General features: G+C 37.7%; 1 protein-coding gene across 3 annotated transcripts; it reads right to left on the reverse strand.

The window, feature by feature from the left end:
• Positions 1-2,421: 2,421 nt before the first annotated feature.
• On the reverse strand, positions 2,422-21,984 carry PSMC6 (proteasome 26S subunit, ATPase 6). Of its 3 annotated transcripts, XM_006096978.2 has the most exons (14): positions 21,838-21,984; positions 20,474-20,553; positions 20,341-20,380; positions 20,043-20,095; positions 17,151-17,218; positions 16,809-16,923; positions 13,112-13,199; positions 11,120-11,181; positions 10,908-11,031; positions 10,380-10,441; positions 8,658-8,778; positions 8,180-8,260; positions 5,713-5,784; positions 2,426-2,913 (listed from the first exon to the last, which is right to left on the reverse strand). In XM_006096978.2, the coding sequence occupies exons 1-14, from the start codon at positions 21,962-21,964 to the stop codon at positions 2,795-2,797; spliced, it is 1,212 nt and encodes a 403-aa protein (XP_006097040.1). In that variant the 5' UTR covers positions 21,965-21,984; the 3' UTR covers positions 2,426-2,794. The 3 variants fall into 3 exon arrangements, with proteins under 3 accessions (XP_023616521.1, XP_014318322.1, XP_006097040.1); XM_023760753.1 differs by lacking the exon at positions 8,180-8,260 and having other exon boundaries at positions 2,422-2,913; XM_014462836.2 differs by lacking the exons at positions 10,380-10,441; positions 10,908-11,031 and having other exon boundaries at positions 2,422-2,913.
• Positions 21,985-25,091: the final 3,107 nt, after the last annotated feature.

The following is a 25,091-nucleotide window of genomic DNA, read 5'->3' on the forward strand; positions in this document are numbered from 1 at the left end:
CGAGCAAGTGTCAGCGCGCGCCCCGCCCCCTCGCGACAGCGCAGCCGCAGGGGGCGGCGCCTCGGAGGGCCCGTGCGGAGCTCACCGGGGTGGGAGGCGGGGCTGCGGCAGGAGGGAGGGGAGGCCTGAAGGTCCTCGGAAAGGCAGTGGGCAATCAACCAGCTCGGCCCTTCCACACAGACGCAAACCTCTTCTTTGGTCTAAGAATGGCCAGTACATCCCAGCCACCAGTAGCTGGGATCCGAAAGGAAAACCATAGTTTCTCCCTTCTCAGAGTCCTGCGCAATCTGTGGTGAGGTTATAACCAAGAGTGATGAGTGAAGCGTTCATCTTAAAATTATGCTACACAAAAAATGAAACACCCATCACTTTTAGGCAAACTGAAATGGTGGGCTTCGGTATATGACAACTAGGAAATCTCAAGAAATGGCAAATACAGTCCTAAGAAATAGAAATGGAATGGATAACTCAGTAAATTGTACATCAGCGGTTCTCAACCTGTGGGTCGCGACCATCGGAAAACACATATAGCATATCAGATATTTACATTACGATTCATAATAGTAGCAAAATTACAGTTATGAAGTAGCAACGAAAATAATTTTATGGTTGGGGGTCACCACAGCATGAGGAACTGTATTAAAGGGTTGCGGCATCAGGAAGGTTGAGAACCACTGTTGTACATAATACTGAAGAAAGGTCTCTCCCTTTAACTTGAAGGGTATGAATATTTCAAATGGTGATAAACTACACGGCTTTCATTATCTTTTAAAAAGGACTCAAAGTAAATACTATATTGTTAATAAAGATTAGGTATATGATGTTCTCTCTGGACCTAGGGAGATACTGTTATCCTTTTTGTATTTAAACAGATGAGGAAAATCAAGCTTAGAAGAACCCACACTTTAAACATTTAAGGTTTGTATACCAAACTGATTCCTGAAAAAACAACCACCACCAAAGTAAAAAAGCAAGTCATTTATTAATCAAATTGCAAATTACAGTGGATAAAGAGAATCACATGAATATTTGACCTAGACCATCCAACACAAACATCCTATTACTTTTTATATTGTCATATTTATGAAACAGTCAACCTACAGACAGAAATGGAACTGTTCAATAGTTTGAGTTTTAGGTGGCTAGCTTCAGCAATCCATTTTTTCTACTATGTAATCTGTTTTCTTTTAAAGTTATAAAAAAGCATACAATACACTAATTTTGTGTTTGTGTGTATTAATCCTTACCGGAAGATAATTTTTCCATTGATTTTTAGAGTGGAAGGGAAGGAAGGGGGGGTGGGGAGAGAGAGAAACATGAGACACATCCAGTGGTTGCCTCTCAAACTCACCCAACTAGCTAGGATTGAACCTACAATCCAGGTACGTGTCCTTGACAGGTAATCAAACCCAAGACCTTTCGGTGCCCGAGCTAAAGCTCTGAACACTTAGCCACACAGGCCAGGTTAGTAAGTTTTTATTTTGAAGAATGATTGTATAATTAATTACCCAGGTCATATAATGTTTGTTTTTTAGTGTTTATGAAACTGAAGACAGGTTTCTTTTTTTTTTAACACCTTTAATAAGATCATCTTAATTGATGCCCAATGATGATTTCCTATTGTAACGTTAAATCTTTAATTAACTGCCACATGATATGAGAAAGAACTGTGTATAGGTAACAGAACTTTTGTTTTGAACATTTCTGACATCAACATCCCCTACGTCAGACACTCAGCCTGGTATCCATAGACACCTATGAGTCCATGGGTGAACTTGGGAAATAATAAATCTTAAGTTTTAGTATGTGCAAAATTATGTATACTTATGTGCCAACTTTTCTGGGAAGAGGGCCCAGACCGTAACATTCTCAAAAAGGAAACTATCATCTCATATAACCTAAGAAAACCAAAAACCAAGTAACGTTTATTAGCAAATATTACTTTCAATTATAATCTAAAAGGTTATGGATGTGTTAGTACTATTTCAATTAACTATTATACAGCCTAGTTACAGTAGGTGAAAATTAAAGACTTTCTGAAAGGAGGTATATAGACATGAAAACACAATAAGATGCTGTTATGAAAACAGTGTGGGTACTGTTTTGAAATAAAACTAAAAAGCCAACAATCTAAATCAGGGGTGAGGGACATCTGGCCCACCGGCCTTATTTGGTCTGGCCCTGCCAAGGCATTAGGGATGATTTAATTAAATGTTTGACCAAATTAGCAACTGATTTTTAAGTTGATAATTTTGTATGGCCTGGGAATGATGTTTTAAATATCCAAATGGCCCTTGGCAAAAAAAAAGGTTCCCCACCTCTGACCTAAATACAACTTCAGCTTGGTTATTAAATAGTTTACTTACTAAATAAAGAACCTTAAGAACAATAGTAAATGTACTCTTACAAAAGACAAGAATATATGTAGAACTGAATCAAACAGATTTTATTCAACTTTTTAGGATGAGGAAAACAAATGATATAAAATAAGTCATAGAAATGTACTACTATCTCAAACCATTTTCAATGTTTTATAAAATGCTCACACAATATGAAAAGTTACAACACACTCTTATAACTTCTGCTGCAATAAATGCAACATTAACAAACATACAAATTTCTTCTGTACCAATCTTAAAAGTACAAATACTGAGTTACTAATTTTTGTTATTCATATATGTTTTTATTCATAACTTTTAATGAGATCATTGCCAATACATACATTATTTTCCTTAACTTTATTTTTACATTAAGCCAATGTCTGTCATGCAGCCATCAAAATCCTCACAGTAAATTACACAGGTTTGTAGTCTAATTTTGACTCTAGCTTCTTAGAATCAGCCACTTTTCTGACTGCTTTCATGAAGTCTTCCTGTACTACAAAATCATGATCAGCACGAATTGCAAACATACCTGTGGAAAATAAAATAATGTAACTGCTTTATATAATATGTGAATTATCCTATCCTATATAATAAAAAGCCTAATATGCAAATCTACCAACTGTGGGACGACCAGCAGAATGACCGGTCACTATGACATGCACTGACCACCAGGGGGCAGACGCTCAACGCAGGAGCTGCCTCCAGCCCACAGGCCCCTCCCACAGAGGGAGGCGACCGGCAGCAGCGGTGGGGCCAGCGAGCGGGCAGCACCAGGCTGGCCAAAGCGGGTGCCAGCAGGGGCCCCCTGATGGCCCCCACCGATTGCCCTGCAAATTGACCCTGATCGCCGACCAGACCTAGGGAACCTACCCATGCTAGAATTTCGTGCACTGGGTCTCTACTTTATTATAAGGAAACTAAATAATGTAATTCTATGGAGTACTAGTAAAGTTGAAGGAGCGTAGATTTACTACTTCTGAATCAGCAGTTCTGATCTGTTAAAAATCACTATCACTGTTCAACGACTTTCCAGCTATCATGAACATTATTTTCCAAATCAAAAGCTAGAAAACAAGATAATTATCTGAATATTTAAAATCTAAATCATACAATCCCTGTATCCAATGGCATCTTGAAAAAAACAAAAACAAAATCCAACTATAAACAAAACATACATATTTTAAGCATCAGTTTCTTAACACTACAAGTAGCAATTCCTTAGAAGGAAGTAACCCATGTATGGTTTGGGAAAACACAAAACACCTCCAGTAATTCTGATAGCCTTGACTTGTTAATAATCAAAAGGTTAGAGAATAGGAATTTTTAGAAAGTGAACAGTACGCTTTAACCAAACTCAATGCCATTATTCATGTATTAAAATTACCTTAATTATATACAAATTGATTGATATTATAACTTCCCTATTCAAGTATCGTAATTCAATTTTTTCCTTCAAGTTTTTGACAAGTTACTTGTCAAATAACTGACAAAGGGGTAAAAGTTTTTTGTTTGTGTTTTTTCTTTTTAACATTATGTAGTTGTATCATGGGTCCCAGGTTATGAGAGGATCCTAATTTCATAAGCTAAAGCCAATAAGGTATCCCTATTTACTAATTAAATGAATCCTAATATTTTCATTGAGGATCTGCTTATATTGAATTTTCACTCATATATAAAATGAGTGGGTTTGAATAAAAGATTTCAAGGGTTACTTCCTATCTTCTTCCCTTTCAAGATTTCTAATTACAAGGAGTCTTGAAAAATAGCTACTCTATGTTGTCTTCAGAAATCAAGTGAATAGAAATAACTGGGGTTTTTTTAAATACTGGTTTTAAAACTTGTCTAGAAGGCTACAACTAAATTAGGCAAGTTATTTTTCCAAACCTTGTGAATCCAAATCATTGCTTAGTAAATGAGTGAATCTGAGATGTAGTCTAATCCAGAAAGTATGATAATCTCTGGATTTGAAAGGAAAAGACAACTATAACTGGATATAGTGTATTTTAACCTACAGGAAAATATGTTAACAAAAATACTCCAAAGAATTTCATTATGTCTCCAGATATCAATGTTCCACTGTTAAAAAGGTAAAAGCTTTGTTGGAAATAGCTAAAAATCATTCCTTTATATATGATGAAAAAATGGAGATCATCATAATTTGATGGTATCAGCCTTTAAGATTATGACATTCCCAAGGACAAATCTCATCCAATAGGGGATGAGAGCTTTTGTTTGGATTCCATTTTAACTAAAGCAATCTTTTGATAATTTGGTCAATGGAGACTTTGGAAAGAGAATGTCATAAATTACTTCAAGTAATTCAAACCACATAATAGTTTACCTCTTAAATATTATTTTTTGTTCATTATTAAGTCTTTGTGAGCATGATTTACTCTGATTGAAACTGAATTTCTAGATCTGAACATCTTCTGATTCAGATACAGAGTCACAGTATACCCACAAAGGTACTCTTATGGAAAAGCCATGCCTTTAAATACTGTGTGAATGTATAAGAAATGTTAAAATAAGGCCAAAGGTGATATGGAAAAAGAGGAAATCACACATTGTAACACTTATCATAGAAATCAATTTTTTTGATTTTCAGATTCTGTGTGGAGGACGAAAACTAATTGACTATTATGTGGGGTATTAAAGCCACTTGGTACCAGAAATAAAAAAAGGATCACACAACCCATAGAGAAAATTATATTTAAAATGATTACATTTACACAAGCTGTACGAACACAAAATTCATAAATCAAACTTTCAAAGCTGACAGACTAGCATCAGAAAACATGTCATCCACATTGGAGATTTCTCTGGTGCTGGCCTAGTCTCATTTCAGCCACGGGTGGGGTGCACAGTTCTGTATAGCCTCAGACTTACTTCAGGGGACCAGTATTCTATCACATGCATGTCTTTCCACACTCTACCCTAGGCATCCAAAGTGCAAAAGAGTTAACATTCCCAAGGACAAATCTCATCCAATGGGGGATGAGAGCTGGTAAATAAATGCCAATCTCCCAATATTTCAGCTGGGTAATGCTAAATGGCATTCTGGTATGTTTCTCTGGATCTCATCAAAATCAGCCCTCCCTTGCCTAGAGCAGCTACCTCAATGGTGCACCCTTATAATAGCATTTCCTTTTCCCATCTCACGTGCCCTGTTCCCTCCTGCTTCTTGGAATCATTCTCCCCCCCCCCCCCTCCAAAAAAAAAACAAGCACCCAACTCCTTACAAAGCCCAGGCTCTGCTTTTAGACAAACTCAACACATTTTGAGCAAATTAAATGAAATCAATAGCAAACACTATACTTTAAAAGCATACCTGCTTCAGTACAAACATTTCTCAGGTCTGCTCCATTAAAACCATCTGAGAGCTTCACAATTGCTTCATAATCTGGTTAGGAAAAAGAACTGGAAATTAATTTTTTTAAAAAGATCTGTTTTTGATTTACGCTCATAAATGGAAAATTTAAACTGAAGAGCCTACTTTGAATTTGATCAGCTAGGCATCAACTGTTAACATTATACAATACTAACAACCAAAAACTATATTCTAAGTAAACCAACACCAAGAAGAAATAAAAATACTTCTGAAACTTTAAAACCAAGAAATATCCTCAATATCTGAAAACATCCTAAAAAAAGTTATACACATGTGAACTTCAGATTATCTGTCAAGCTATAACTCATTAAAACTGTAACCAAATATTTAATTTGAATAAACCAAGACACCAAACAACTGTAGCAACAATGGAATTTAATCTCATAAGCCAAATATAAATATACCAAAAATAGTCATCAGATATAATTTTATCATATGGAATTTTCAAATGCTAAATTAAGCACCGGGTAGCTTTTCTGTTTTTTTTTTGTGTAGGCTCCAAGTGGTATCAGATCTATGATAACGACTATTAAGTAACCTTTCTATGACAGACTTAAAATGAAGAACTGATAGCAGTAATGGACTTGATATGGAATAGAAAGAGAAATAACTGCTACAATGTGAGTAACTCTGATGGGACACCCTTTATCAGGCAAACTAGAGTATGTCAATCTCTATTAGAAATCATACAGATATCCCAGTCAGCGTGGATGAGCCTGGACCAATGAACCAGGAAGTCACTGTTCAATTCCCGGCTGGGGCATATGCCCAGGCTGTGAGCCAATCAATGGTTCTCTCTCATCATTGAAGTTTCTGTCTCTCTCTCCCTCTCCCTTCCTCTCTGAAATCAATTTAAAAAATTTTTAAAAAGGAAAGAAATCATACAGATAATTCATTAATTAGCTTCATTCAGGTCCAAATTATAAACTTCCTGAGAATAGGAATTCCCAAGGTTAACACAACATCTGGTATCTGGCAAGAGCTCAGTATCGGAGGAAACCTATAAATTGACATTTTTAGTTCAGCTCATCTTTACAGCTCAAAATTCTTTCACATGAGCAATGAAAAAATTAAGAGGCAATAATCAACTATTTGTAATTATTCTGGACCATTAATTTCTAAAGGGCTTTTAGTACAATTACTAGATTCCCATAGTCCAGGGGTCAGCATACTTTCTGCAATGGGCCAGATAGTAAATATTTTTTAGGCTTTGCAGGCCATATGGTCTGTCAAAACTACTCATTTCTGCCCTGGCTGGGTGGCTCAGTTGGTTGGAGGTCATCCATACTCCAAAAGGTTATGGGTTCGATTCCCAGTTAGGGCATATAATTAGGTTGCAGGCTTGCAGGCTTGATCCCCAGTCGGAGGCAATCCATAGATGTTTCTCACACACTGATACTTTTCTCTCTTCTCTCTCTCTCTCTCCTCTCTCTCTCTCTCTCTCTCTCTCTCTCTCTCTCCCTCTCTCTAAAATTCAAAAGCATATCCTTAGGTGAGGATTAAAGAAAGAAAAAACTACTAATTTCTGCTATTATGGTGGGAAAGCAATCATAGACAAAAGACAGATAAATGGTTGTGTTATAATATAACTTTATTTACAAATTAATTTTGTTATTCTACAAAAACAGAAGGCAGAATTTGGCCTATAAGCCATGGTTTGCTGGCCTCTACCCTAGTCTAGTCTTTCAAATCTATAGAAAACTATTTTATAACTTGTCCTCTGTCCTCAAATCTCTAACATTCCTTTCCAATCTTCACTCTGAATTTGCTTCCTATTTCATTTAGAAAATAAAAGTATTCAGAAGAAAAATTCTACAAGTTCCTGCCATATTTGAGAAACTGTCATCATAAGCATCTATAATATTCTGCCTTCCCTCCTATTCTTATAAATGAAGTCTATATTCATAGACAGTGCCAACCCCTCTTCAAGGAAAATGCACTATTAATTTCTCATTCTCCTAGATCCCATCAGCATAAAAATTAAATTATTGTATCTTAAAAGAAAACTCCCCCAAATCCTCATCTCCATTTCTGATACAGCTCTACTTCCCTTCTCCTCTTTCCTACAGATTTCTTTGAAAGAAATGTCTAAACTCAATGTCTCTCCTCCCAATCTCTCTGAAACCCCATCTGAAGTAGGCTTTCATTCCCAATTCCCACCATCCCAAAGAAACTGCCGTAAGTTCTATAAAGGCAGGAATTTGTCAGTTTTGTTCACAGCTATATCCCCAGCACTTAAAACAATCCCTAACATACAGTAGATGGTCAATAAATATTAGCCAAATTTAAGACCACTATGTTTGCTAAATTTAAAACTAGATATTCGATAGGCTACCAATGATATACAATAGCCTTTTGCTTCATTTTCCAAATGTAAATAATATATAAAAATAGGTTATTTTCTTACCTATTTCACCATGCTTTGTAATGGGACCTGCATGGATTTTCAATATATCTAATCTTGCTTGTTCATTTGGTAAGTCAATATCTGAAAATAAGAAATTTTAAGAAATCCTTTTGCAGTCAGTTTTGTTTGCTTGTTTTTGTTTTTTAAATACAGTAGGGGGTGAGGAAAAATAATAGAAAGAGAACTGCCCTAGTTGGTTTGGCTCAGTGGATAGAGCACTAGCCTGCGGACTGAAGGTCCCAGGTTAGATTCCAGTCAAGGGCACATGCCTGGGTTGCAGGATCAATTCCCAGTAGGGGGCGTGCAGGAGGCAGCCGATCAATGATTCTCTCATCATTGACTAATGTTTCTCTCTCTCTCTTTCTCCTTCTCCCTTCCTCTCTGAAATCAATTAAAAACATATTTTTAAAAAAAAGAGACAGAGAGAACTGAACATAGACAAAGGGAAATGGACAGCAAGTAAAGAGCCTTAACTCACGTATTTTTCTATCTAATCTTCCTGGACGAAGCAAAGCAGGATCCAGTGTATCTGGTCTGTTTGTAGCCATGATCATTTTAACTCTATGTAGAGTATCAAATCCATCCATTTGATTCAGTAACTAAGGATATATTTATAAAAATTATAGACAGATTTTACAAAACATTCCAATCATTAAAAAATATACAGGCACAATTTTTATATGCCTAATACCATGAAATGTATTGCCTACAGATAATTTTCGAAATCATCATTTCATGGAACCCGATTTTTCTCTCTCTTATATTACGGAACATACTTTCCATCTTCAAATTTTCAAGATTATTTCACTATGTATCTTTTGATAGCTTATGAGGTAGTTTTACTAAGTCTAGAAGTTTCCATCTGGTCAAAAATTATGAACTAAATTATGTGGATCTGATTTCCAATGTTCAAGTTTTTTTCACTTAATTACTTTTAAAAATAAAAACTAATAATAAAGCCCTAACCGGTTTAGCTCAGAGGATAGAGCGTCGGCCTACGGACTGAAGGGTCCAGGGTTCGATTCCAGTCAAGGGTATGTACCTCGATTGCAGGCACATCCCCAGTAGAGGGTGTGCAGGAGGCAGCTGATCAATGTTTCTCTCTCATCGATGTTTCTAACTCTCTATCCCTCTCCCTTCCTCTCTGTAAAAAATCAATAAAATATATAAATTTAAAAAAAAAAACCAATAATAAAATCTAACATATAAAGTGCTTATGGTATGTCTGACATAAAATTTACATTAGGACAACTGGATATAATGATTATTCTACAAATCTGATAATAAATCCATTAAATATCTTTTCAAATAACTCTACTATACATAGAAATGAGACACTAAACATTTTTTTATTCCTAAAGCTTTCTTGCATAAATGTTGAAAAACCTAACTGCAGTCAACAAACTTTTAAAAATATAGCTAGCCTCACATGTCTATTTCTTTCACAAAATACATTAGCTAACATATAAATTTAATGAGTAAAACTAGTATCAGTGTTGTTTTAAAATACCTCAATTGAAGGTTTCTAAGAGACTCTATAATTTTAAAACACTGTATACCTTGTGAACAAATTAGTTTATGAAAAGTAATTTTCAAATACCCATTCTCAGACAGAATTTGACACTGCATTACCTATGCTACCTAGCTTCTATTTGTAGACGTGGGAAATGTATTTAGGATCTTGCTATCACTTTCAGATTTTTAAGTGGAGAAAGGCTTTATGTACCTTCTAATATCCCATCATCCATCTTCTTCAATTAATAGTTTCCTCTCATTCTCAGCAATATAACGAGAGGAAAGTGTTAGTAATTTCTTGAGCAGCCTCATACATAATCGTAACTCATTTATTGCCACCAGTTTCACTAAGTCCATTGATCATAAAATGTCTTAATAAACTAGTGCAAGATCATATTCACAAAACGAGTAGTACAATATACAATTTAAATATCTAAGTGACACAGAATAGTACATCTGTACATCAAATGGGCATTTTATAGATACCCTTCTTATTTTCCAGTATTCATTTTCTTACTAGAGATATATGTGGAGAAGTGTGTTTATTCCTGTCAGTATTTTCAAATTTCATACTTAAGTATATTCTTCATTTAAACTGTACATATTTGACCTTCAATTATCCAATGTTCACTTCTTTATTCAATAGACATTGATTTCTTTATAAAACCCCTTTACCAAATATTACCTCCATTAAAGTTCTCTGAATCTCTCTATCAGCTGAAGTACCCTCAGAAAACCGACGACCACCTAAAAAAATGACATGGAATATCATATGCGTTACTCTTTTCTTCTATAAACATCATTTAAGACAAAATATGACTAGTGGCTGGGGTTAAAACCAGTAAGGTAAAAATTAAGTAGTAAGAATTATACTGACAAACAATGATTTTAGTATGACATTTCTTATTTTTCAGTGTCAACATGCAATTCATTTTGCTACTTCATAGAAGTTTCAATGAGAGGCGAGGGGGAAAAGTTCTTTTAAATTAAAAAAAAATTTTCCTAACACTTTCAAAAAAAGTTTAAAATAAATTTTTAAAGATGTAACTCTTGCATTGTCTGGGTGGCTCGGTTGGAGCGTCATCCTGTACACCGAAAGATGGCAGGTTCGATTTCCGGTCCAGGAGCAAACAGGAGGCAACCGATTGATGTTAACATAGATCTCTCCCTTCTTCGGGTGAGGATAAAAAGAAAAAAAACAAGTTACTCTTACCAATAGCATCTATTTCATCCATAAAAATGATGCATGGCTGATGGTCTCTGGCATAATTAAACATTTCTCTGATCAAACGAGCACTTTCACCAATGTACTTGTCTACAATAGAACTAGATACAACCTGGTTAAAGAAAAAACATTAAGGTAAACATAAGATAATTCAAATAAAATTTAATTTCAACATTTACAAAAAAGAATCTTCCCTTTACCTTTAAGAAATTGCAGTCTAGCTGGCTAGCAACAGCTCGTGCCAACAGTGTTTTTCCTGTACCTAGGAATGGCAAAAGAAGTCTTAATTAGATGGAAAGTAAAACAAACTTTCAAAAGCCTTTTAAGAATGTAATCCTTTGGATAGTAAATGCTGCAAAATGGGAGCTAAATCCTAAACAGAATTTCCAGTGAAAATTCCATAATACTTTTACTTTCAATATTAAAATTTTTAATTTTATTCAAAATATCTCTTGTAATTTTATTTTAAGCACACCAAATACAATAACTTTAGAAATATGTCAGCCCCTGGCTGTGCTCAGTGGTTAGAGCATTGGCCGGCAGCCAGCAGCCTGAAGGGTTGCGGGTTCAATTCTGGTCAAGGGACGTACCTCAGTTACAAGCTTGATCCCCAGGCCAGTCAGGGTCGGGACACATGTGGGAGGCAACCAGTCATTGTGTCCCTCTCACATTGATGTTTGTCTCTCCCTCTCCCTTCCACTCTCTCTAAAAAAATATATACCTCAATGGAAGAAATATCCTTGGGTGGGGATTAATTAAAAAAACAAACAAAACTATATTAAACCCTATTTATAGATTATAATAGAAACTTGTTACATTAAAACACATTAGTCTATTCTGCACACAAAATGGATATTAACCCATGCATGATATTGTATATCAAGTATTGATTATTTAGAAACTATTCGTTCAGTGAGTTATGAAAATCTCCAAAATGTTGGTATTTTTCATTATACAATACTAAAAAGACCACATTTGTTAATATCATCACCAATTTCATCCTTTTAAGTATGTAGTAGAAAGCTGTCAAGCTCATAATGCCAGGTGTAAGGTTTTAAAACTCTAATTTTCCCGTGAAAGGTTAAATTTTATCACTGGCTACAAATGGTGTCAGTTGTTTTCTGTATGACAGGCAAACTTCATTTACTTTTGAAAAGCATGTGCCAGATAACCAATAATCAGTCTAAACAACCAATAACCAGTCTGATAACCACAGACTATCCAAAAATTATCCTTTCAGCTAATTCAGCTAGCAACTCAAATAAATGCACAAAAGATTAACTATCCTATTCAATATACAGAAGTACTTTATATGTATTTTCCATTTCATCACACAGAATAAAGATATTATTCAAGTATCAAGGTTTAATAACAATAATTTTTACTACTTCACCAAGGACATTTTAAAGTGAAACTGCAAGTGTGAACAGTCAAAAACACATTGACTACTAGCACCATTTTGTGTCACTGACTTAACTGAATCAAGCTACATGAGCAATTTTACCCCTTGCAATTGCACCATCAGCACAGACACCAACACAGTGAAAAAGGCAACTAAGATCTTAGCATTATGAAACTAAGTTTTGACCTTGCACATTTCCAACAAGTGTCTCAGGGACACCCAGAGGTCTGTGAACCATATAGGACAATACACTAGAACTATAGGGCATGTTAAGAACCACACAGGTCTACTAATGTGTAGGTTTTTTCAATAAGCACCAGTACTGTTTTCATTTGCAGTTGGGAATCTGCACACGCAGAGGGCCAACTACATGCGTTGATCTATGCCATTTTATGTAAGGGACTTGAGCATCTGCACATTTTGGTGTCCCTGTGGGTCCTAGAACCAATGCCTGAGGATACCAAGGGATTTTGGTGTCCCTGTGGGTCCTAGAACCAATGCCTGAGGATACCAAGGGATTTTAAGTTATATGCAGATTTTTGACTCTGTGTGTGTGTGTGTGGGGGGGGGGGGGGGCGGTCGGTGCCTCCAATACCATGTTGCTCAAGGGTCAATTGTGTATCCTATGAGGCCCAAGGGGACTAAGCATGCTGAGAGACAGCAGACACATATCTCCTATCTCTCCTTACTCCCAACAGTGTGGAGACTGGAACTGCCCACATGAAATTTCCAACTTATTTTTTTATTCCTTGATTCATTCATTCGTGAGGTGGACATAATTAATACCAACCTGGTGGTCCATATAGCAAACAGCCTTTTGGAGGTATTATTCCTACACGCTGGAATAATTCTGGGTTTGTAAGAGGTAATTCTATCACCTAGAAAAGAAGTTGCATGTTTCTTAAACATTGGTAAAGATTTTGATGTACTTTCAAATAGTTTAAGTAAAAATATCAGTATAGTTAGGTATACACATCACAATTCATAATAGATCTAGAATCCCATGTTATGTAAAACTATTTATATTAGAAGTTTTTCTTAGATATCTCTTACATCTAAAAAATGTTAAATATTTTTAAATTAATTAATTAAAGTGTGTGGTTATTTTAACAAACCACACACTTGACTAGAGTGATGGTTATATAGGTATATAATCTATCCAAACACATTTGAACTGTACACTTTAAATCTATAATTTTTTTTAACACTCATCTGAGGATATTTTTCCATTGATTTTTAGAGGAAGTAGAAGAGAGAGGAAAAGGCAGAGAGAAATACATCAATTGGTTACCTCCTGCACTGCAGGCCTAGGAGGAGCCTGCAACAGAGGTACATGCCCTTGACTGGAATCAAACCCGGGACCCTTTGGTCTGCAGGCTGACTTTCTATTCACTGAGCCAAACCAGCTAGGGCTAAATCTATGCATCTTATTTAATGTAAGTTATGCCTCAATGAAAAAAATTCCACTACAATAGCAATCAGTTAAGCATCAAAATCAAAAGACATATACTATTTTGCATTTGGGAATACAATCCTATATAATAAAAGCCTAATATGCAAATTGTCCCCTCGACCAGGAGTTCAACTGGGAGTTAGACCAGGGAGCAGGGGTGGCAGGCGGCTGGGGGAAGGAAGGTCCTAGCCGGCAGCCGGCAGCCAGCGGCCGCTAGGGACCCTACCAGTGCATGAATATCGTGCACTGAGCCTCTAGTACAGTGATGGCAAACCTTTTGAGCTCGGCGTGTCAGCATTTTGAAAAACCCTAACTTAACTCTGGTGCTGTGTCACATATAGAAATTTTTTGATATTTGCAACCATAGTAAAACAAAGATTTATATTTTTGATATTTATTTTATATATTTAAATGCCATTTAACAAAGAAAAATCAACCAAAAAAATGAGTTCGCGTGTCACCTCTGACACGTGTCATAGGTTTGCCATCACTGCTCTAGTACAAAATAATCCTAAAATGGGGAATTTGGTAAGTTATAACTGCTACTAAGTAAAAAAGTATATAAACTTCCGTATTTTGGCATTTTGGCATAGCAGCTTTAAAAGAACCAAGTATTTTGCTTTCAAGATCCTACTAAGACTGATTCAAGGAAAAAAAGTGGAGAACAGAAAAATTGAGGGTTTGCCTGCCCAACTTAATCTCTTTACAGAATCAGTAACTTGAGAGATAAACGTCTATTGAATAGTTGTGTCTATAAGTGTGAGAAATCAATATTCTGAAGTGTATGTAGATGGAAAAGGGTACTGCATATGTATATACTGGGTGTATGTGTGAAAAAGAGAGAGGGAGAGATTCTTTCGGCTCCTATGCCTGATGCAGCAAATCACTGTTAAAGATAAGATTTCACTGTTCTATGAAGCACTTTTCCTGTTGACCTTTCATTAACTACAAAGTGAGAAAAACAGACTTTAATTTACACTCAGGCCAATGCTTCCTCAACTAGGGTCAAAAAACAATTTGGTTACATAATTACCTGGAAAGTTTGTTTAAATGCTAATTCCTTTGTCCCACTCCCAGCCTACTATATCAGAACCATGCTGAGGGCCCAGCAATCTGCATTTTAATAAGAGTTCTAAAAACTTAATATACTAAACTCTGAAAACTACTGGCTTAGGGTTTAAATCAGATGATATACACCATTCCAAGTACCATATTTTCCATGTATAAGATGCTATTTTTTCCTAAAATTGTTACACTGAAAATTGAGGGACATCTTATATATGGAAGTCAGCCAACGAGGGAAACACTCATACCTTGTCAAACAGGCTTCCTCCAATCACGAGCCTTATTATTACTGACATCAGCTGATGCCGTAATTGGAGGTGGAGGTGGAGAGTGTGCAGATGCAACAGGGACCTGAGCATTCTGAGCCCATAAAGATGTCAAAAAATAAAAAGATAAAAACTGGTGATTGTCTTACTCTGCAAAATTCAAACTGAATGTAATCAGCTATGCAAAAGAGCATGGAAATAGAGCTGCAGAGAGACAATTTGGACCTCCTCCCACTGAGTGTCTGATCAGACAGTGGAGAAAACAGGAAGAACAACTCCTTAAAATGCCAAAAAAGAAGAAGGCCTTAAGAGGAAAACCAGCAAAATGGTCAAACTTGGAGCAGATTTAAGACTTGGATTATGGAGCAGCACCAGAGTAGCTTATGTGTGTCAACCAAGCTTATTCAGTGTCAGGCAAGAATGCTTGCAAGCGAAATGAACATTGTTGATTTTACAGGAAAGGCAAAATGGTGTTTCAATTTCATGAGGAGAGAAGGGTTGGCCATGAGAACACGAACAAAGTTAGCTCAGAAAATGCCACCAGTTTATGAGGATGATCTCACATACATAGACAGTGATTCAGAAGACAGCAGTGATACAATAGAAGTTGAAGAAATTGATATGTCTGGAACTAATAGTGATGAAGAAGAGAGCAGTGATACAACATAGGCTGAATAAAATGATATGCTGCATAATATCATAGTACTAATATGTAAACATTACCTGTGGTAATTATTAAATAAAAATGTGTCCTGTTTTAGGTTTAAGATATTGATTTCTTAATTTTGGTTTGGAAAAGTGGGGGGCGTCTTATACATGGGGGCATCTTACACATGGAGGTGTCTTATACACAGAAAAATACGGTATCGTCATTCATTACTAAATATTTCCATACTAAATTAGGTTGAAATGAATAGGACAATCAATTTGCTTTAACGATAATTGTTAAGAGCCACCTGTGCTATGAAGCAAGGCAATCCTGATTAGATTCTTCACCTAAGAACTTCAAGGTTTAAGCCACCTTAAAGCCAGTATTTTTCTTAAACAGCAGTAAACAGCTTTACCAAAAGAAAATATTTAGGGCACAGGTAACTTACTCTACTATAAGGGTAGGAAACTAACAATAATAAGGGTATGGGAAAAACTATATTACACATTATCTAAATGTGCTTTGACCAAATAATCTACTATGATAATAAAATCACAGAGGCATGAGCATCGAATTGTATCAATTACTAGAGGCCTAGTGCACAAAGTTCATGCACGGGTAGGGTCCCTAGGTCTGGCCGGCGATCAGGGCCTATAAGGGCCTTCTGGCTGCTGGCCGGGGCCTTCCTTCATTCCGTGCCGCCCCCCCTGGTGGTCAGCACACGTCACAGTGAGCAATCGAACTCCCACTTGAACCCCGAGGGATACTTTGCATATTAACCTTTTATATATATAAAGAATAAATATATAGAAGATAGATTCTTAGTCAAAAAGAGCAGGATTTTTCTAACACCAGATTATCTCCACATTAACAAACACATATAATTTTCACAGCTAGAAATTCAGTACTGTTCTTCTCAGCAAGAATATTAAATGTATAATATTCAGTAACCACTATTTGGACAAAGTAATTTTTCATCCCCTTTCTCCCTTCAGGAATCTTAAAACCAATAGTATTTATTATTAAGTTCAGAAACAAAGCATACACTACCAACCTCTCTTAATTCCCGAATCTGTTCTGATAGCCCTCCAATCTCAGAATAGGACACATTCCCAGGGTCTTCATGAGACATGTTGTAAACCAATGGATCCACCTCTCTCGGCAAATACCTATAATAACAAGGTATGTATTTTTCTTTTTAAAATGAATTTTCACTCAGCCTACAGATAAGAGTATAAATGATGCGAGCACATTTTGGTGATTTTATTTAAAGATGTTTAAACTAATTAGAAATTAGTAAAAGGAGAAGTGGCAAAATATTCAGTGATCTCTAAAAACATATTTTGGATAAAATTTTCCCTCTGTGAAAATAAACTAATTAGAATCAGAAACTTACCTCATGATAGTTAGTGTAGTCATATCCAAAGCAACTCTTGTTCCTGGCTTCAGCTTACTTTTGTCAAGCTAATTTTGTAAAACAAAAGGAGTTAAACACTTAAAAAGGGGAGAATATGTAGAAGCCAAATAATCATTTTTACCCTGCAGAGAGAACACTAATATTAGATCATTAGCACCATGCCATCAGAAGGCTATAAACATTATAATTCAAAGTTATTTCCATCTGCCCCTTTTGTGCAATCTCAGCATGAAATGTGAAATCACCAATACATAAAGTTTGAGATGTAAATGACCTTGTTCTTAAAGAAGGAATGGCCTTTAGTATTTTACTTTCAAAGGCTCATTAATATAGTTCTACTCATTCGCACTCAGGCACTGTAGTTCAGTGACTTCAGTGATTATTACCAAAGCATTTATACAGAAATCTGTTAAGTGAACATTTTGGGAGAAGGAAAGTGATGTGCCCATTGGATTTATTTTAAAGACTATACCTTTTGGGAAGAAAGTATTACGTAATCATAGGAGAAAAGGGGGAAATGCATTGTTTCCCCTTTAGAGATTTTTAGTAAACTGTTAAAAACAAAACAGCCACCATCATTTCATGCCTTTACTATATGCCAGACACTATGCTAACTGGATTATACCAGATTAGTGGTCAGCAAACTCATTAGTCAACAGAGCCAAATATCAACTGTACAACGATTGAAATTTCTTTTGAGAGACAAATTTTTTAAACTTAAACTATATAGGTCGGTACATTGTTATTAACTTAATTAGGGTACTCCTAAACTGGCCTTTGCTAAAAACGTCCTCAATCTGAGGGGTCTACCTCAGCGAACGTACCCCCACTTCTTCTAACGCTACTTCTTCAAAATAGACTCGCCCAGGCCGAAAAACGACTTCTGCACATGGGCCACGAAGTTTCAATCGCACTGTACATGCACGCCCACATGTGGTACTTTGTAGAAGAGCCACACTCAAGGGGCCAAAGAGCTGCATGTGGCTTGCGAGCCACGGTTTGCCAACCACTGTACTAGATTGAACTATACTAAACAATTTATTGGTATATTTGGGCAGAGTAACTTATTTGACTAGAATTGGGTAGTGTCTATCCAATAGGTTCGACCTCACATTCAGGATGTTACTTTCCATAAATAAAGTTACTTAAAAAAAAAAAAAAAAAGAAAAAGTGTTTTTATTGATTTCAGAGCAAATGAGAGAATCACTGATCGGCTGCTTCCTACACACCCCTCACTGGGAATGGAGCCCACAACTCAGGCATGTACCTTGACTGGGAATTGAACCGTGATCTCCTGGTTCATAGGTTGATGCTCAACCACTGAGCCACATCAGCCAGGCTAAAGTTACTTTTTCATAGATTAAAAAACTGCTTGCCAATATAATTTCAGAATCATACAAATTACTAACTACTTACCACAGAATTTTGCAAAGAGCTCTAAGGTTAGGATTTAGTATCAATTACAATGAAGTAGAAGCAGGCAAAATATAATAGATTAAACTGAAAAAAATTACAAGTGAGGTACCTGAAAAACAGCTAAAATGAGATCAATGTGAAGCTATTTCAACATTAATATCTATAAGAAATATATACTCTGGCTTTTCCAATATTTTCCAGTTTTCAAATACTCCCTTACCCTCATACTAGTATCTTTGAAATGCCAACTTTTTCTTAGTTTATTTTGTTTTAATTGATTTTTTTAGAGAGAGAAGGGAAAGGAAGAGAGAAACATCGATGTGAGAGACAAAAACATCGATCGGCTGCCTCCTGTATGCCCCTGCTGGGGATAGAGCCCACAACTCGGGCATGTGCCCTGACTGGGAATCAAACTGGCGACTTTTTGGTCCATGGGATGGCATTCAACCAACTGAGCCATACTGGCTAGGGCAGAAATGCCAACTTTTGGCATCCAGAGGGCCCTGAAAGGAACATAATCCTTTGTCAGACTAGGCACCTAATATTTTTTATTTGGAAAATGTCATTCCATTTATATGCTATGCAAAATTCTCAGATTAGAGTTCGTCCCTGGGTTAAATTCCATCCTACTCCATGTTATATCAATGTTTATAACAAACCTGATATGACAAATACTTAGAGAAAGCTCCTCCCAATGAATTTATAAGTATGCTCTAATGATACTTCGTAGAGAATAGGGTAACACATAAATTGGATTCAGAGGCTACTAGTATTATGATTCAAAACCATTTGTTGGCATTTTTGATAACTGCAAAATGAAATGTGGAGTTATTTCAATTTGCCTATATTCTAATCTAAATGAACTCATACAAAATCAATTTAAGCTGTAGTACAGTCTATAAGTAACATGAATATTTAAATATAAAACAGCTAATTGACAGGATCTAATCCTCTGAAATCCCTTTCAAAAAATATGTTAAAATAAATTTATCTGAGATATATCTAGTTCTAAAAGTCTTTGATTTCTGCCTGGCCAGTGTGGCTAAGTGGTTGAGCATTAATCCATGAACCATGAGGACATAGTTTGATTTCTGGTCAGGGCACATGCCCAGGTTGCAGGCTTGATCCCCAGTTGGGGGTGAGCAGGAGGCAGCTGATTGTTGTTTCTTTCTCATAGATGTTTCGATCTCTCTATCACTCTCCCTTCCACTCTAAAATCAATAAAAATAAATAAAAGTCTTTCATTTCTAAGTGTGTAGAGCTGACTGAGGCAACTAAGTATAGTAGCAAGTAGAGAATACCAGGAATCAAAGCCCATGATTTTAGTTTATATCTTAACAAACCACGTTTGGGAGTTATGGACATAATACCTGACCTGCTTACCTCAAGAATTAAATAACTTTTATGAATGTACCTTGGCCAATTATAAAGCACTATACAAATTTAAAGTGTTACCTGTCGACGACAACCCACAACATATCTTGGTCCATTTGTAGCTTTAACAATGACTAGAGAAAAGAAAATGAAAGAAAACATTTAAAAAATAGCAAGTAAAATGAAATATACCCACATCGATGTCAGGTTGCGTTTTATTTCTGTCCTCCAAGAAGACAATACATAGTTGAAAGAAAATTAAGTCTATGCAAGAATAGCATCTACCTTCACTATTGTGAATAAGCATTATAAGCATTTCAAAAGTTGGTGGGGGAGAGTCCACTCTTTCTCTTATTAATTAACAATGTAATCCACTTACATTTTTCTTCAGTTAACTGCTTTAGTACTTCACCCACAATCTAAGAAAGAAAAAAGAAAGCATTATCTTTAGCCAACAGCTTAAAAACAAAGCAATTATCTTCACCCCTTACACCGCAAACTCCATTACCTACCTGCCCAACACTTTGTAGGGCCTTCAGATCATTTTCAGACTTTTCATACTGCTTGGTAAGTTCTTTTAATTGTTCCCTTACTGAAATCATATAATTTGAACATTTTTAATTAAAAATAACCTTAGTGGGTTTAAGTTACTCTCACTTTACTTAAGTTTACTTGTCTATTTCATTTTACATATATTTCACATCCAATATATCAAAGCACAAAAGAAATAATGCTGTTTATAGGTGACACGTTTAAACATGACATGTTACAGAGAAAGCATCATTTTTTTTTTGATAGGCAATACATTTTAGGCTACACTCTAAAGCAGTGGTTCTCAACCTTCCTAATGCCCGTGACCCTTTAATACAGTTCCTCATGTTGTGGTGACCCCCAACCATAAAATTATTTTCGTTGCTACTTCATAACTGTAATTTTGCTACTGTTATGAATCGTAATGTAAATATCTGATATGCAGGATGTATTTTCATTGTTACAAATTGAACATAATTAAAGCATAGTGATTAATCACAAAAACAATATGTAATTATATATGTGTTTTCCGATGGTCTTAGGCGACCCCTGTGAAAGGGTCATTTGACCCCCAAAGGGGTCGGGACCCACAGGTTGAGAACCGCTGCTCTAACGAGCTACTGACACTGTGACACTTCCGGATTTGCCACTACAAATCCAAACGATACAAGTTAGAGTGGACCCTCCCTCACCTCTTCCCCTGCTCACATGGGTTATTATGACTGCTCTCTGGCTTTCTACCTTAAAGAAGGGTAACAGGTTTGGTGCTCCGCAGAAGTAGATGGCATGAGCTTCATTTAATCCCATGAAGGTGCACTATTAATAACCTACAAGCGGCCTTTTAGCTCAAGAGTTAAGGGAAACTCGTGTGCCTGGGGGGTACCACTCCAAGCACGGAAAAGACGAGGTTACTGTGACGGCGGCCTCGCTCTAAGCCCCCCGCCGGCTTTCCACTCCACGAACCAGCAGCTACCCAGCGCCGTCTCCTGCTGCAGCAGGTCCCGGACCCCCGTCTCTCCCTCTCGGGGCCGGGCCCGCGCCAACCCTGCCCACCCTGCACCCCCGCCGGGCAGCACCCTGGCCCACTTTCCCTCGCCCCCCGGGTCCCCTTCCACCCCATCTCAGAGCTGGGAATGCTCTTTCTGTCCCCGGGACCGGACCGGGCCACGTCCCCGCCCGCGGAGGCTCCGCTTCCCAACCGCGGGGCGCGATGACAAAGCGCCTTGCCCCTGGCCTGAGGCCTGCCCATCGCCTGGGCCAGGGGGCCGGGCTCCGTCAAGGCCTCCGCCGCGTCCGAGACGGAGCGGGCCCAGGCCCGAGGCCGTGCGGAGACAGGTGCACTCACACTCCTTGAGGCGGCCGTCGATCTCCTTGTGCTCCAGCAGTTTCTTGCGGTAGTCCTGCAGCGCCTTATCTCTAGGGTCCGCCATGATGAGAAGCCGTCGCTCATAGGGGATGCCGGGAAGGGCCATGGCCGCCCGGGCGGGGGTGGGGGCGGGGCGAGCGGGGACAGCCTCCCTGGGAGGGCGGGTTCGTGGGAAGCCACGCCCCTTCCTGTTGGCCCCGCCTCCCTACTCCATCTCTCCTTTCCAGGACATAGGCGTGCACTGAAAGGAGGCCTCCGACCGCACTGCCCCCTGCTGGCCAGGCTGGGTAAAGCAGGGTGTTGATATTCTGGTCATTCCAAGAGACCTCGCGCTATCCTTAAATCACTGCTGTCCTGGAACCACAAAAGACTTTGCAATAAGCTGAGTTCAGAGTGAAGTAGGGATTGTGCAATCTCTCTATATAGTTTTGATGGCCTATCGGTATAACACAGTCCTACTATCCAGGACCTCTAGGTACGGAAGGAGGCTATTTCATTCATTTATTCATTCAATGAAAGAGGTACTAAGGGTACACAATCTGGTGGGGAGATGAAAAAAAATAATCTCAGAACGTAATAAATTATATACTGTAATGTAAATACTTTTTTTAAATCCTCACCCAAGGATATGCTTAGAGAGGAAGGGACAGAGAGAGAAACATCAATGAGAGAGAGAAACATGGATCCGTTGCCTTCGGTTGCCTTCTGTGCATGCCCTGACGGGGGCACCCGTATACTAGTATGTGCCCTGAGTGGGAATCCAACTCAGTGCACAGTACCACAGTCATCTAAACTGGCCAGGCTATGCTGGAAGTAAAACATGGTAATGTTACAGCGCAAGGTGAGGAGAACTAATTTAGAACAGATATTTCAAATAAGGACCCAGTTGTGCAACAAAGTGGAGAAGAACCTTCCAAAGAGAAGAAACAGCAAGTGCAAAGATCCTAAGGTGAAGAAGACCTTGGCTCATTTCAGAAACAGAAAGGAGGCCAACAAGAGCAGAAAGGGGTGGATTGTGGAGATGTGGGGCACAAGATAAAGATGCTCACGTAGGCTGTCAGAAACATGAAGTCTGATGGAACTGTCTTTCAGATTTCTGTGCTTTTGGACAAATTACTTAATCTTTCAATAATCTGTAAAATGAGCATAATAATTGTACCTATCTCATAGGGATGCCATAGAGCAGTGGTTCTCAACCTTGGCTGCACATTAGAATCACCTGGGAATCTTTTTAAAATCCTGATTTCTGGGCCTCATCCTCCAGAAATTCTGTTTCTTTGTTATGGGGGTGGGGCCACAACATTAGTAACAAAGAAACAGAATTTTCCGGAGCTTCAGTCCCAGAAATCAGGATTTTAAAAGATTCCCAGTGATTCTAATGTGCAGCCAAGGTTGAGAACCACTGCCATAGAGTATTAAATAAGATAGTATGCCTCTAGCCATTAACATAATAAGTCTGACACACAGTAAGCATTCAACAATGGTATTTTAAATTATTTATTTTAAGGGTAGTAATGACCTCAATTTTTGCGGGATAGGTCTCTGTAGCTGTACCTTTCCCAGCCTTGCTCTTGGGGGGAATTTATTGTTGTTCTAGTAGAATCAGTCAAGTTCTCCAAATAGAGTCCATTCAATTTCATCTTATCCACTGGCCCTGAATTTTAGGTTTAAATAGGAATACCCTATCTATACATATAAAGTGTAAATTTATGTGAATTAAGTTATCAACCTCACATAAACGATGTCTTCAAATTTATTTGGAAAACTACGTGTGTTGTGTGACTATTCTAGTCTGTTTTTCTAAACATAACTGGGAATTGCAGCAGACAATAAACAAGGAAAATGAATTGAGCAGGAATAGTCCCTTCTCCCACTCAGCTGCAACTATTCTGGTCAAACAAGTCCATCCACATCAAAATATAGCACCTCTGACATCAAGAAGTAAAGAAGAGAGGATAAAGCAGAGAAAAAAAGACAGCACATTGGTTCAATTCAATAACTATTTATGAGCACATACTAATGTATTATTTCAACACCAATATTTCAGACCCCCTTGACCCATATTCTCTTTCTCTCATCCATCTGGCAAAATTCCAACGTCAGGAGAACGTATCCATTTCCCCATGCCTGCAGCAGAACAGCCCTGCTCCTTTTTCATATGTCCCTGTAAGACTCTAGTCCTCCCCACCAGAAAATGTAGCTCAAGTTGTAATTATACATTCATAAGTGTGATTAAATGGTTAGTGTCGTTTCCTTCCAGTAGACTATAAGTTCCAGGAAAACAAGGACTGTGACAATTTCTTGCTCATTATTGTATCCCCCGAAGATGGTTTATATAGATAAATTCCTGAATGAATAAATATGTGAGTATGCCAGACACCACGATAAGTAAGCAGAGATACAGAAAGACTAAGAAATGTCATCAGGACTCAAGGAACTTACAATATCACAGAGTAGAAAAGAAGAGGTATGAGAAAGTAGGGCTAACTCGTTTTTTTTTTGCGGGGGGGGAAGGGTCAATAAAAGAGATGTCATAACAAGCAGTGATGAGATAGATTTAAATCTTCAAAGAATTATTTATGGATAGTCTCCTACTTACCTATAATGTAGCGTTGATGGATGTGTGGTTTTAAAATACGTACACTTTCCCCCCACCATTCGTCAGATCTAGTGACGTGCTCTGAACAAATAGAATACAGAGGAAGGGACAGTATATAATTAGAGACCAGGTCATAAAAAGCATTGGGGTTCCTCTTTATTCTCCCTTGGATCATTCCCTCAGTGGGAAGCCAGCTGTCATGTGAGGAAGACACACCAGCAGATCTATGGAGAGGCCCAATGGCCAGGGTCAGCCTGCAAGAAACTGAGGCCTGCTGCCAGCAGCCATGTGAGGGAGCCCAGCACGCCTCTAGGTGACTGAAGCCCCAGTCATGATTGCAACATCCTTAGGAGCTGAGTCACATAACCCAGTTCAGCTGTTTATGACTTGCTGGCCCACAAAAACTGTGAGATGATAAATGTTTGTTGTTTTAGGCCACTAAGTTTTGTGATAATTTGTTGTACAGTGATAGACAACTAATCTGACAGGAGCTGATATTTCTCTAGAGAGAGGCTGGGAAATAGTACCAGATAGGCAAGTAGCAACTACTTTTACTCCCACAGAGCCACAACACTCCAGTCTTTTAGAAATTTGTCATCCCAAATATCCACCCCCAAATACCTACCAGAATGGA

Source organism: Myotis lucifugus, unplaced genomic scaffold, assembly GCF_000147115.1.
Source record: "Myotis lucifugus unplaced genomic scaffold, Myoluc2.0 scaffold_191, whole genome shotgun sequence".
Taxonomy (NCBI): Eukaryota; Metazoa; Chordata; class Mammalia; order Chiroptera; family Vespertilionidae; genus Myotis; species Myotis lucifugus.